Source organism: Dendronephthya gigantea, unplaced genomic scaffold, assembly GCF_004324835.1.
Source record: "Dendronephthya gigantea isolate DGI-Jeju-01 unplaced genomic scaffold, DenGig_1.0 000039F, whole genome shotgun sequence".
NCBI classification, from domain to species: Eukaryota; Metazoa; Cnidaria; class Anthozoa; order Malacalcyonacea; family Nephtheidae; genus Dendronephthya; species Dendronephthya gigantea.
In genome coordinates, this window is record NW_021163049.1 from 1,009,146 (window position 1) to 1,022,611 (window position 13,466).

Genomic DNA, 13,466 nt, shown 5'->3' on the forward strand with positions numbered 1-13,466 from the left:
GAGCTGGAGGTTGGAGAAAAATTTTGATATCCCACTTTAATACACACTTTCAATAATTACGTCACAAATATTTTTGGCCTTCGCTCGCGTGATTAGTTTGATAAAGATGTAAGGTGATTGACTCACAATATAAGAAATATAACTATTATATCCTATTTCATTTTTATAAAAAAAGTTATGAACACATGAAAAATGTGAAACAAAATACCAAAAATAGAATTGTATACTTAGCTTTTTAAAAGAATAGTGAAATACTGTGAATAAGAATCTGCATGAAAATCTACATTTGCACCAGCTGGAGCTCAAGAGTTAAAAGGTCAACTAGTTACCAGGCTCCCTCGTTTCAAAAATTAAAAATTCAAAATGGCAAATACGATGTAATCATTCATCATCATTGTGATGTCAAATATTTAAAAGAACATGATCAGTTATGGCCACAAAGGCTCTTGCCAGGTATATACATACCAGCCCAAAACTATGTATGTTACTGCCTTGCTAGCGCCAGGCTCCGCGCGTTTAAGATTGGTTTTCTTTTTTTGTTGCGTCCGATTTATCGCTAAACGAGAACGCTGATTGTTGAGATTTGGACCTGAAATAGGCAGAAAATCGGTAGGAATTTCATTAACGTAACCCTTTATAATATATTTGTATATTCTATGTTTACATAGTTGACATCACTTATGAATACAAGCTAACACAAAGGAAATTGCGTGCGTCTGTTGTTGTTTGTGTTCGTCGAGATTAAGTGCTAGTAACAACGAAACTCCAAATTAAGGCTCCAAATTTACAATCAGAACGGAACAGAATTAATTTTGCGGGAGTAACAGTCAACGATTTTCCTGTATTAGTCGTGTAAGGCAACGAATCCTGTCGGAATATATATTGAAACGTACACTGAACGTAATGAATGTCGAACGCCATTTTAATCACCTAGCTGATTTATATTCCATGCACTCGCGATCGGAATGTGTCGGTAACCTCTCGGAACAATTTCGGAAACTTGCGAAACTGAAACATGGCGGACAAAAATGTCGAAACGGGTGGAACTTTGACTAAACCCGATCATCCAAACGTGGAAGACGTAAATGCTAGCAATATTTCAACGAGAGATCCACAAGATATCTTTCACGATGCGGCCAAAGCCTGGAGAAAGCAAATAAATCACGTTCAAGGACAATTGGTGAGTCACACTGAAATTGTTTCTTTGCAAAACGACTGTCGTATTTTGGAAATATGTATGAACGATCTAACCATGGCTCACGAGAAACTAGAAGAAACGCTTCAATCTCCTGTTGAGAAAATTTCCTTGTTCGGAAAATTTGAGGACATGAGCAAGGAGAATAACAAGGTTGTGCAACAAGTGTATGAGGCAATTAGAGAATTAAAGATAGATGCAGAGGACAATCATTCCATAACATCTCGAAGATCCGACGGAAGTCGTACCTCACATCGCAGTCATCACTCTCGATCCTCGAACAGCAGTACTACGTCTTCAACCAGACAGAGACGGCAGGAATTGGAAGAAAACGCCGCCGCACTAAAGGCGAAAATGCGTGTTGCACGAGAAAAAGAAGAAATTGATGAGGCGAATCGATTGCTCTTAGTCGAAATCAAGAGCAAATTACAAGATGTTCAAAACGAAGAGCAAAGAGTTAAGGAAAGAATCCTTCTTGCCAATGAGAAATTCAAAATCCGGGAAGAACTAGCTGAAACTGAGGCTCGAATCGAGGTCTGTACGAAATATGAGGATGAAGAAGAGATCTTCGAAACAATTGATGAGATCCCATGCGATGATACACATGACCGTGTTGAACATTTCCTTCAGTTTCGATCGGTACAAGAAGAGCCACCTGTAGACGAACAAGAACAGTATGGGAATCCTGCTTCTAATCAAGGGAACGACTTTATTGCGCCAGAGGAGAACCCTATAACCAATTCATCGACACCCGCACAGCTGAATCCTAATGTCGCTCCATACCACCCTCCTCCTACTACTAATGTGTTACAACCATTCGAGCAGACCCAGCCAAATCTAACCAGCTTCGAGGAAACATGGAGAACATTTTTGCCTGTATATCCAAAAAAATCACTGACAATCATTAAGACCCACTCAGCGATAGGTTCAGATGAGATTTCATCCTACACGACTCCTCTCTCGGTATTGGACCTTTCACGACCAATGGCATGAATTTTTATAGAGGAAAATCTGCAAACGTGCCTCCCGTACATAAACCGTCACCTGCCGCTGATAATGACACTGATTTTGAACTGCTCTCTCACACACCCTATATATATATTACGCAAAATCTTCAGTGAGAATTGAAAATTTGCGTGTTTCACTGTAGTTTACATAGTTAACATAGAGATGCTTATACTTAGAAAGATATTTAAATAGCTAGACCAAGACACATTTGATGACAAACATGTATATATACTGTATATATATATATATATATATAGGCTCTGACAATCTCTGTAGAATTTGCTGGGGCTAGGGATGCTTTAGGGCAGAACCCCCTTTTCCACAAGCTATTCAAGGGAGACTTAGCCCCCTGATAATTTGTCAAGAAAACTAATAAACAAAACTTGACCACTTTATTATGAAGTAGAAACAGTAGAATCGAATAATAACATGCACATTTTATAGTGTACACACTTTATACAATTACTGTTAAATGTTATGCATCTTTTCCGCTGGCTTCACGTATATGTAAAGGGATCCCTCTCTGGTTGCAAAGAGAAATTAAATTGCAATACATGTATAGAAACGGGTACTTGTGCATGCCTAATGTGTCTGATGTCTTAATTACTCAAATGTTCTGAATGTTTCAATATAGTACTACAGAACTCATTTGCCTTTGCCCACTATATACAAGTCTACAACATCCAAAACATAGGACAAAGTATGTACAATATATACGCATGCTATACTGCATGTAGAACTACACACTGAAGTAGTGAGTGAAGACTGTGAAGTAGCTACAAATTTGTATGTATTGCCTAAATACTGAAAACAACACGTGGCTTCGATCGTCAGTAGTAGTGCACGTACAGAAGTGCCCTGTCTAAAACATTTGTTTATTCAGTTGCGGTGACGTTAAAGGTGGTTTTTTCACTCCTTTGTTTCGCCTGCCGTAGCAAAGTCTATTCAAAATGTTTTGCATTTGAAAAACCTTTAAGTGCTGTTATACATATTTTCTAAGTTATAAATTTTTGCCTGATATCTCACTGAAGTAACTAAACTATAGAACCAAACACGCAACAAAAGAAAATCGATACCGAAATATTCTATTTTTCCTGTCGACAGCAGGGAAAATAGTAAAGCGAAACAGCCTAAAGTGCATGATTCAGAAATGGTAGGCGAGTCACTGGAGACACAGTAACCTGCTTGAATCATTATTAGTGAACAGTCAGTGAAGAATGGATCACAATGTATACCCGCATCTACTTTCCATTATGAGTACTTTTAATATTGTGAAAAAATGAAAGTACAGAATAGATTAACCGGTTTTCAACCCTAATAACTGTAGTGATTACCATTATGAAATATTGGACTTTAATAATATATAAACTTTCAGCTGATATCGTGGAAAAAATTAGGAGATCACCCGGTTGACGATAAGAAAAACTGAACCATCTTCACACATTTAATATACAGTTTATTCAATAAAGGTTGTCCTTCAAAATCATTAAACTCTTTGCGCGAAAGGAATGATGGATTATCGCTTATTCAGGATTCCAATGGTATTTAGAAATTTGACGTTGTAAGTATACCTGCATGACTCGCAAGAACAAATCTTCTTTACTTAATAGGGCATGCAGGTTACAAGGTTACAATCCATCCCCCTTTTGAGCTCAGAGTTACAAGACAGCATTTATTGAATCTGCTCTATTTTTTTAGCTATAGGGACGAATTTTTATACACGCTAAGGCGTTTAATTGTAATGCACAATAAAGCTTTCTTGTATTTTCTAAAACAAAAGGTAATTCTGGTCAATATTTCCTCTTACTGTAATTAAATGTAAAATGTAACCAACGATCAGGAGTTAAACAAATCCTCAAACATGAATCAATTCGTAACTCATTCACCTACTTTCTCTTTCCGCGATATATATTGGTAATGACTGACTTGAACAAAATGTTTTCGGAAATATTTGAAGCTTTAAAAATACACGGCAAATGTACTTGCGTTAATACAATTAATTGTCGGTTTGGAACTCGTCAAAATACGACACCTGTAAAGCATTGTTTACACTCGAGATATTGCTCGCAGTGGCAAAACATACATAACAGTCTCCCAATCAACCTCGCCGTATCCAGCGACAAACTTGTCAGTAATTCTCTGGACAGGCGGAAATGAAGATGGTCCAAAAGGCTCAAAAGTATTTCGACACCACAACTGAGGAGATACAGTAGACTGTCCCAGTAAATATCGATTCGGATGAGCTTGGAACCAAACTACACGAGCGAAACAGAATGAGTACCTAGAACCACCAAATGAGATTATTTGACATATGCTTGACATATGCTGGTCGCAAATCAGAGCCAGTTCTATCGATGTCGCCATTAAAGCGTCCTGCCCATCTAGCAAGAACATACGAAGAGCGGTTTAGCCGAGACATACCGGAACCATACTTAACTCCAGCCAACTGAATCGACTCGTACTTGTCAAATAAACGGGGAACATCGTCTGAGGAAAGAGTGGGGAAGAAAATCTTGTAAGTATCAGCAAGAGCTTCAACGTCATCATCATCCAGATAAGAAGGTATATGATTAGTCCCAAATTGGTAACAGTCAAGCGAATACCACAAATGGTTTTCTGGGTTGACAAAACCTTCTACCAAGCCTAGAGTCTTCAATAATTCGTGCGTTGTCAGCGACGAAGCAACAAGAAGCAGTTTGAAAATTGTCTAAAAGTTGTTGGAAATGGTTTCTATAATCAGCTGGAATGTCTAGCGCGTAAACACTTTGATCACGTAGAAATTTTCGCATAATTTGGATTTCCACTGACTTGTTATTTGTTTGGAATTCACCCAAAACACCGTTATATCTTTCAAAACTGAACAACCAAAAGGAGTAGACAGGTCCGTAGTCGAGGGTGCATTCAGCGAGATGTGTATGAAGGTGCATATTTGGAGTGACGTTTCCTGGTTTGTAAAGGCGTTCGAATTCACGGCAAAACTTCAAAAGGGCAGAATGAGCTTTATCAACGTCATTTATTTTTATCAATGGCCTATACAAGATTGCACATGCTTCAACAAATGACAGCCAACACAAATAATGCTCCATCGAAAGTTGACCAAACAGAGAAAACAGTGAAAAAACCAGCACCCACGTTTTCCATTGTTCAGCGGTGAAACCTCCAAAAGATTTCTCAATTTTCCTTGGCAAACGACCGAGATCGGAAGGAGTTTCACACTTGTCTACCATCTCTTGCACATGTTTTAAGTTATTGCTATTTAACAATCCGTTATCAAGCCACAGCTCTATGATCCGTTTGGCAGTACCAAGAAAAAGGTTATGCATTCGGTCAATTATGGTGAAGCGGACGCAGTCGAAATATGGCAATCGCAAAAGTTCAGAAAAACGGACACCGTGTTCACTTTCTGCTTTAGCTCTCTCTTCTTGTGTGGTCTGTTGGCAAACTTGTTCAACTTGCGCACGGTGAGTCGTATTAGTTCTAAGGTCGCAAGCATCAAAACCCGAATAATCACTTGGTTCACCAACACCGCCAATAACAAACTGCTTAGTACACCTATGACAGCCCTTTCTTGAGTTATGGCTCAAGAACCCACAGGTTTTTCTACCAGCTGGAACGTCACAAGCTACACAAAGAAGAGCAGCTCAAAATAGTTGAGGGAACAGTGCTCCAGGATGTTTAATTGAAATACCATCGTTCCATAGCGTTACCAACTCATCGACAAGAGGGGAGAGGTAGGAGTTGATATTTCCGGAAGGTTCTTTTGGGCCAGGAATAATCCCAACGAGAATAACATTTTCTCTCTTGAAGCGCTCATGCCGAGGAAGATTCATCAATACCATGTATAAGACACCGATTGAATACTGCGTACGTTTAAATGGCTGCATCCAATCGACATTTAACATAAGTGCATAGTTTCGAGGTTCAGAAAGAAATGGCCGATCATTAACAATTTGAAAATCACTCCAGACGCGTCCTTCGAAAACGTCACACATAAGCTGATGGATCGTACGAATGTCTCCTCTCGTCCGCCACAATTCGCATTTCTCTACAAAATGAGTTCTCTTAACAAGATCTTTCAAAGAGTTTATTATACTCTTGTAACAGTACACTTTGTGGGGATACAACCGTTTTTTGCCGTCACTAAGGGTAACTTCCTTCAAAAGATGTGCACCGCATTTCGTTCGTCTCCACCTCTGGGGATGATTAGGAAATTTGATGAAGCCACAGGTGTTAGGAACATTTCGATTTCCAACATTATGAAAGCAATCTTCAAAAGAGTAAAGTGAGTCACATTTTGGACAAACAACGTATTTAACGAAACCATCATTCAAAAGGTTCATTTCCTTCCGAAGTAAGTATAGTGATCCCGGAAACAAGTCAAAGAGATTTGCCATCCAATGATTAGTCAATGAAAAAACATATAAAATTCTCGATAAAAATTGCAAAAGGAACTCCATAGCTCGATCAGAAATATTAAAGTTAGTCCAGAAAAAAACAAGCACTATTGCAATAGAACGGATGATGGATTTTTGCCTGGTACTTTCCGAATTATCATCATCATCGCTTTGAGCAGGAACAAACGGAGGATTTTGAATATTCTCAATGAAATCCTCGTCAACATCATCTGTACGCCCATCATCCCACACTTCATGATACATATTTTCCCATGTCTCGTTTCCTTCTCCACCTGATTCATTGTTATGACCAATTCTATCATTTCCATCAACTACATCACCATCCGAATCAACACCAGCAACACCTCCAATCTCATCTTCATTGCTGCTACTACTGTCTAGTAAACTAGCATTCTTCTCCCAACGTTTGTTAACTGCATCATAGTAAGCTTGTCTATGATTTCTATATGTTCTTCCAGGAAGTAAAACCTCGCAATGAGGACAAAATGTCATATATTCGCCCGACATATTGTACAATACGTATGCAGCTTGGCTTTTTATTTTTCGTAAACGTTTCTATGGCAATTAGTGACCTTAGTAGTATAAACTGTATACCTGGACTGTTACACAAGCCTCGTTTTGAAAATATATGCACTTATGACCTTGTAAACCTGAAAAAATTTCCCGCTCGAGTGCGCCAATCAACCAATCAGCAAACAATGTAACCTGTTCTAGCCTAAATTCTGGTTGTCTTTTCTGTGTTGTTTTCAACATTGCTGCACTGTCTAAAGACTACTGTAAGTTTTTACTGCCATAACCTAAATATAATGGAGTTCGAAAGCTCGGAACAAGTAATGAAACAGCTTCTGGAGAACCAGAAAATATTAATCAAGCAAAATCGAAAAATAATTGAGGCTCAAAATGCAGAAAAAGATGCTCCCAGAGCAAGACGAAATGAAGAGAGCGAAGTAGTCTCTCTTGCACTCAAGGTAAATTTCCAGCCAATTTTAATGTATTTTTAGTCTTTTAATTCATAATTGGAAATGGGCAATGCGGTACAAGTCCTACAACCAAGAATCTTATGTGTTTTATCTTCATTTAATAATACGTACAGTATACATGAAGCCAGGGTTTCCTGACAGGACACAGCCTTGCCTTATATCATATACCTCTTTAGAGGCGAACATTGCAAAATTATAGAGTGATCATGTAGAAATACATATTTTGAATATATACACTTTCAAACACATTTTTAAAACCCAACTTCGAATGATATTTTTTGCATTTTTACACTTTGTGTACAAAAATATTTATTTTGTAAACAAAATTGCCATATATTGCTATTAGAAAAACTGTGATCTTATTACTCATATCAACCTTCCATCAAGTTGGTGAGCTGGCCGGATTGAAAACCAACACACATTAATGTGGTACTCAGGGACGTACCATTGTATGAGGGTCTGGATGGGGGGGTCTGGATAACAGTTAACAGTTCAAAAAAACCCGGTTTAACACTTAACAGCACATTTTTTTCGTTAACAGTTAATATTTCTTCCTAACAATAAACCTTTTTATTTTTCACGCGGGAAAGTTGGGAGAACACAAAAATGTGCAAGATTTAGTCAATGCGACAGCAGAGACCAACTCTATAGCATTTGAGTGCTCTCCGGGTTTTTTTCAAGTACTCAATAACTTTATTGAGCACGCCAGATCATTATCTTGCCTTTTTATAACACATTAAAATCATGCTAGAAATGAATGTTGAGATTCCCCGTGGTTTTGAGCCGGATTGCGCGATGTACTGTAGTAAGGAATGGCGTCAGTAAAGATATTTTCCAATAGATATTTGCATTGTTGACATATATCACATATACTCACCACACGACACTGCATTAACTCCTACAGTACCTCTGCACGTCAAAGGTCTAGTCTCACAGTTGCTCTTAATGTTCTCCCTGACCTTGACACGGCAGCTTCATGAAGTCTTAGCATGGATAATTCATCTCTGTTTAGTAGACTTGATACATCATCACCATGCACATCATCAATAGACTCATGGTCACTTCCATCAATATCTGTGTCATATTCGTCTTCTTGTTCTTCCTCCCACTCCAACCATTCAATCGGCATTATACTTTGATTGCTTAGATGACTTGGGTCACTTGGGGTTGAACACGTTCCGTCAGAGAGATCAATGCATTCAGCGTGATGTGTATTGTCTGTTTGCACATCGCTTTCTTCTGGCTGGTATAAATGTGCAGACGACTTTTGCATGTACATACCAGGGGGCAGCGCGCCTGCCTTATCCTTCGAGGTTTCACCGCGAACAGTTCGCTGGCGGACTGGTCGGTAAGGTTCCAACCATTGACGCATAAGATCCTGTTTGTCTTTCGGCATGTCAACCGATGGCAGTGGTGTCATAAATGAAACATCGCTAAAAGCCATCTTACACTCTGGTACAGGATAATACGATGATGGATGAGTGTAATACTTAGCGGACCATTTTGTTGCTCGCTTAAGAGACTCTTTCACAATGGTCCCAAAATCAGTTGCATAACGAAGGAGGCTAAATGTTTCACTCTTGAAGTGAGACACAGCATGCAAGTTTTCTACCATGGTGGTCAGCAATGTCGAGAGGTTGAGGTCGAATGGATCGTATGTGGGATAATTCTTCAGTGTTTCCTCCAGTGAAGTCATGCCTTCATCTAAGATTTGAAGTGACTCTTGTGTTAAACAGTACCTTTGGGGCCATTGGTGGATTTCTCTCCAATACCAAAAGTGCTTTTAACATCCTCTACTGTGCTTTGTATGTACATGTTCACTCTATGTACATTTGACTTTGCTGCGACAATGGTGATGCTGCCATGGTCATTATCCTTTGAAGCCTTTGTATGGATTCCAAACGAATGGTACAAGCTACCAATGTGCTTAAGGAATTCCACAGTTCCAGAAAGTCCTGTAATTAACTTTACAGATGCCGTTGCGACGTCAGTGACATAGATATTTTTACCTTCTGTACACACAGCTTGTAATTGTGTAAATGATGCACAATCAGCAGGCCCATCTGCATTTCCTGCTTTCCCCGCTCCTGCGATGATGCTAACAGACCCATCGCCGATGCTGATCATCTTTACTTGTTGTCTTTCAGTATATATCAAATTCTGTTGATATGGTAACACACACACCGGTTCGGCAACTCCTGTAACCCTTGTCATCTCAAGACTATCCAAGTCAATTTGAAACATTCCATGTTTTGAATTGTCACGTTTGTCAAGAGTTGCAGTGAAGAAGATGGTGTTGTTAACCACAGTGACATCCTGTACGCTAGCAACCTCGCGGGGATATGGTGTGCTTTGAGTAGCTTCGCCATTCACAGTGACACCGTCAAAGGTAACAGATAATTGAATTATCTTTCTCGTTCCATCGTCAGCACAGATAAGAATGCCCGACGTGGCAAAACAAACTGCCGATGGCTTCTCTAACTTCGGGGAGTTGGAATGTACGTTTACAAAGTCTTTCCTGTTCACTCTCTCTAAAACTCTCTTCAAATGATTTCCCAGTCGTGTTCGTAGTTGTGCAACTGTTCCAACCTCTGAAAGGCCGCGCTTCCGGAGTTCTTTTACTAATGCATCCTTAGAACGTAAACTCTTGACGTCCAGCTTCACCGATCCTTCTATATCGACATACCTCACTCCTTGAGCTCCTCGTTCTGCTACGTAAGCGACTCCATCCGAGAAACATATGTTTCTAGCATCATCCAGTTCCTCAACCAAGACATCAACATCAACAGGGTTATGAAGACGCAACAGCAAAAGCTTAGAGGACTTCTTTACTGGGTCGTGGTCTACCACAAGCAGCTTACCCATTGGTCCCGTTGAAATTGACACGGGGTGAAGATACATGCCTGGCATATTGCTTTTCCAGTAGCGATACTTTTCAGGCATGATTGTATGGACAACCAACTGGACAGCCTCGATTACTTTGAGAACCTCTGGCCGAGTTAACAACACCACACTGTTGTAATCCATTCTATCTTTGTTACGCACCGAATCCAAGGTCAAAACCTTTCTTAGTTTTTTCCTAATTTCAGGTTTGTCATGATCATGCAGTGTACGGATCAATGCTAAGTTGCTCCGTTGGCCCTGCAGTAGAATATACCAATTTGCCCAACTGCATTTGAGGCTCTTGCCCAGATGCACAACATCTGGCAATGGAACAACTAATAGCATGTCAGTTGGAATGGTGTTTTCTGTCTTCATTTTCTTGATCCTGACCAATGCCTTCTTGTTACAAGACTCGCAATCAGATGCAACGGCCAAAACAGCGGCACGGTAACACTGCACGCTATCTCTAAGGCAGCTGGAACATGCTCTAAGTGAGGGAATGTGGCTAAGTTGCCCCTGTTGAGCACACTCAGGGCAAACAGACTTCATTTCTAAGCACTCTTCACAAGTACTAAAACATCCAGAGTCTCGATTATCAACTATGTGTTGTGTGGATGGCTGTCAACTATGTGTTGTGTGGATGGCTGGCGAGTAAGGCATCTCTTGCAAATCTGTATAGTTTTAACTGCATTCTCGATCAGGTCAAACACCTTCTCCCCGGAGACACTCTTTGGTAGGTAGTCCACTCCAACAGGCATAGATGCCCCATTGTCCATTGCCGTCACATACAAGACATTTGCACTTGTCACTATGTTGTCCTTAATTTCACTTGCTATTGGCACAGGATTTGCCTCGACAAAGCTGAGTGATTTGTCAGCTACAAGCCCAACGATGCATTTTCGCCTTGTATCAAACTCAAGACCTGGCTTTAAAGCAGTACCGTCCATGGCAATGCTTACTGGGATAGCTTTGACAACTTCACAATTGATTAGAGGGGCAACAGCTGCATGAGAATCGCTGGTAATGGACAGAAATGACTGTAAGTGTGGCTTTATGATGCCACTTCTTGTGGTGTATCCTGCCTGTGAGCGCTTTGAAGTATTAGTGGATGGCCCTCCTAAGTTGAAATTGGCAAATGTTTCAAATGTTTTGGTTCCTCCTTGCCCTGTTCCAAGAAAGCCAGGACCCCGGATAAAGTTTCGAGTTCTTTGCCCTCCAAGGAATTTGATCGTATCAAAGAATTCGCAAACATCGTCATCCCATTTAAATTGAGATGAGGATCGAGGATCGGCCAACGCAAATGATGTTGTATTATCTAAAAATTTGTAATACATGCAGTTCTCAGGTATCTTCCCTTGTTCTAAAAGATTGTTCAGCTTCTTGGCAAGTGGGTGAGCTTCTTGAATGGAACTACAGGAAGAATATATTTATACATTACACAATTAGAATTGTAGAATTGAATTGTAGTTGTGGTTGAATGCTCAAAAAATAGATATGAAACAGATAATGTAGTTAAATGTGAGTACAATTTTTACCAGATTTTTTTTATCAAATGTCATACTCTAACCCAGCCAGACTTAACTAGAGGTGGGAGGCAGTGCACTATGCTTACACCCATTCATACAGGTCATATAGAATATCAAGTGAGAACTTACAAAGGGAAGGAGACTAGTTGCTCATCAGTAGCATCAGATTCCCACTCTGCCTCTTCAGAAGAACCAGTAGACATCACTTCCTGTTCAGTCTCTTCCCTGTCTTCATTATCACCCAAGATCCTATTATCTTTCTTGGTAAAATCATCTTTAATAGAATTGGCACAAACTGACTGAAATGATCTGTCTATCCCATCCAAATCATCCAAATCCTCCATTGCATTAAAAACGTCCTCAAGGAATACACTCTCACTACATCATAATGAGAGAAATCACTTATTGCCAATTATAAAATATTTGTAACCCAATCTACTTCACACATAGTTTATCTAGTTTCTGTTATGTAAATATGCTGTGTGGACAGACTGCACACATACTGCACACTCATTGATCTTATTCAGTAAATCAATAAGAATTATTTTTTATAGTTAAACTTCTGTAACAAGTTACATGTTGTAAATATTAAGCTATTGAGATTACACAATGTTGGTCTGGTGACAGCAAAAATTCAGAAATTAATTTGTCCCTCCTGTTGCATGTATTGCATTGTGGAAATAAAGTGGTCCCCCAATGTATGTTACATGTCAAACAGTATAAGCATCATATTTGACAATAATTATGATGTAGTAGCCTTTAGCTGACTTAACTCAATATTTAAGATTTGGCCCTTTTAGCCTTTGTGACTCAGTGACTCTAGTTTCTTTCTGTACTATAAAGATGTAAATTTGTCAGATTTTATTTACTTGTCAGTGGTAAAGTCATTATCGGCACCAGTGAAGTCTTCAGTGTCCTCAATTAACTCAATTGGACTCAGGTCATCTGCTTCAGTGCCCTTTTGTCTGGAAACATGAGGTGGAGCCCTTTGCCACAATGATTCCAGTGTTTGTGATTTCTTCGCAGCTTGTATCCTCTTTTCATTTGCATTTCTGCATTTGTCAAAGTGAACTAAAATAATGAGATTGAAAAAGCACTAACATGAGTGAAAAATTATAACTTGGTGCAACAATGAGTGACAAATTGTAACTTGGTCATATTTGATAGCTTGATAGGTCTTGATAGAATAAGTACCTACCTTTCTTGAAATATGACACTTTGCCAGGCACAGTCCGTGTTCCAGAAATTTTCAGGTTGTTATGTCATATGCCACACACAAACTTGTATTCATGTATTGCCCTAGAGTTGTTAAGTGCTTGTAGTTCTGAAACAAAAATCAAACTATCATTCAGCTTCAGGACGATCCGACAATAATGTGTCATTTTGTGACATACAGTTACAAAAAATGTAACTTCTAACTTGCTGTATAGAACATCTAAAATGATAATTACCTTGTTGG

At 39.3% G+C, this 13,466-nt stretch overlaps 1 protein-coding gene across 1 annotated transcript; it reads left to right on the forward strand.

The window, feature by feature from the left end:
• The first annotated feature begins 1,015 nt into the window (after nucleotides 1-1,015).
• LOC114526547 lies at nucleotides 1,016-2,188 on the forward strand. The gene has a single exon (XM_028548154.1). It carries the CDS (start codon nucleotides 1,016-1,018, stop codon nucleotides 2,186-2,188), a length of 1,173 nt encoding a protein of 390 aa, XP_028403955.1.
• Nucleotides 2,189-13,466: the final 11,278 nt, after the last annotated feature.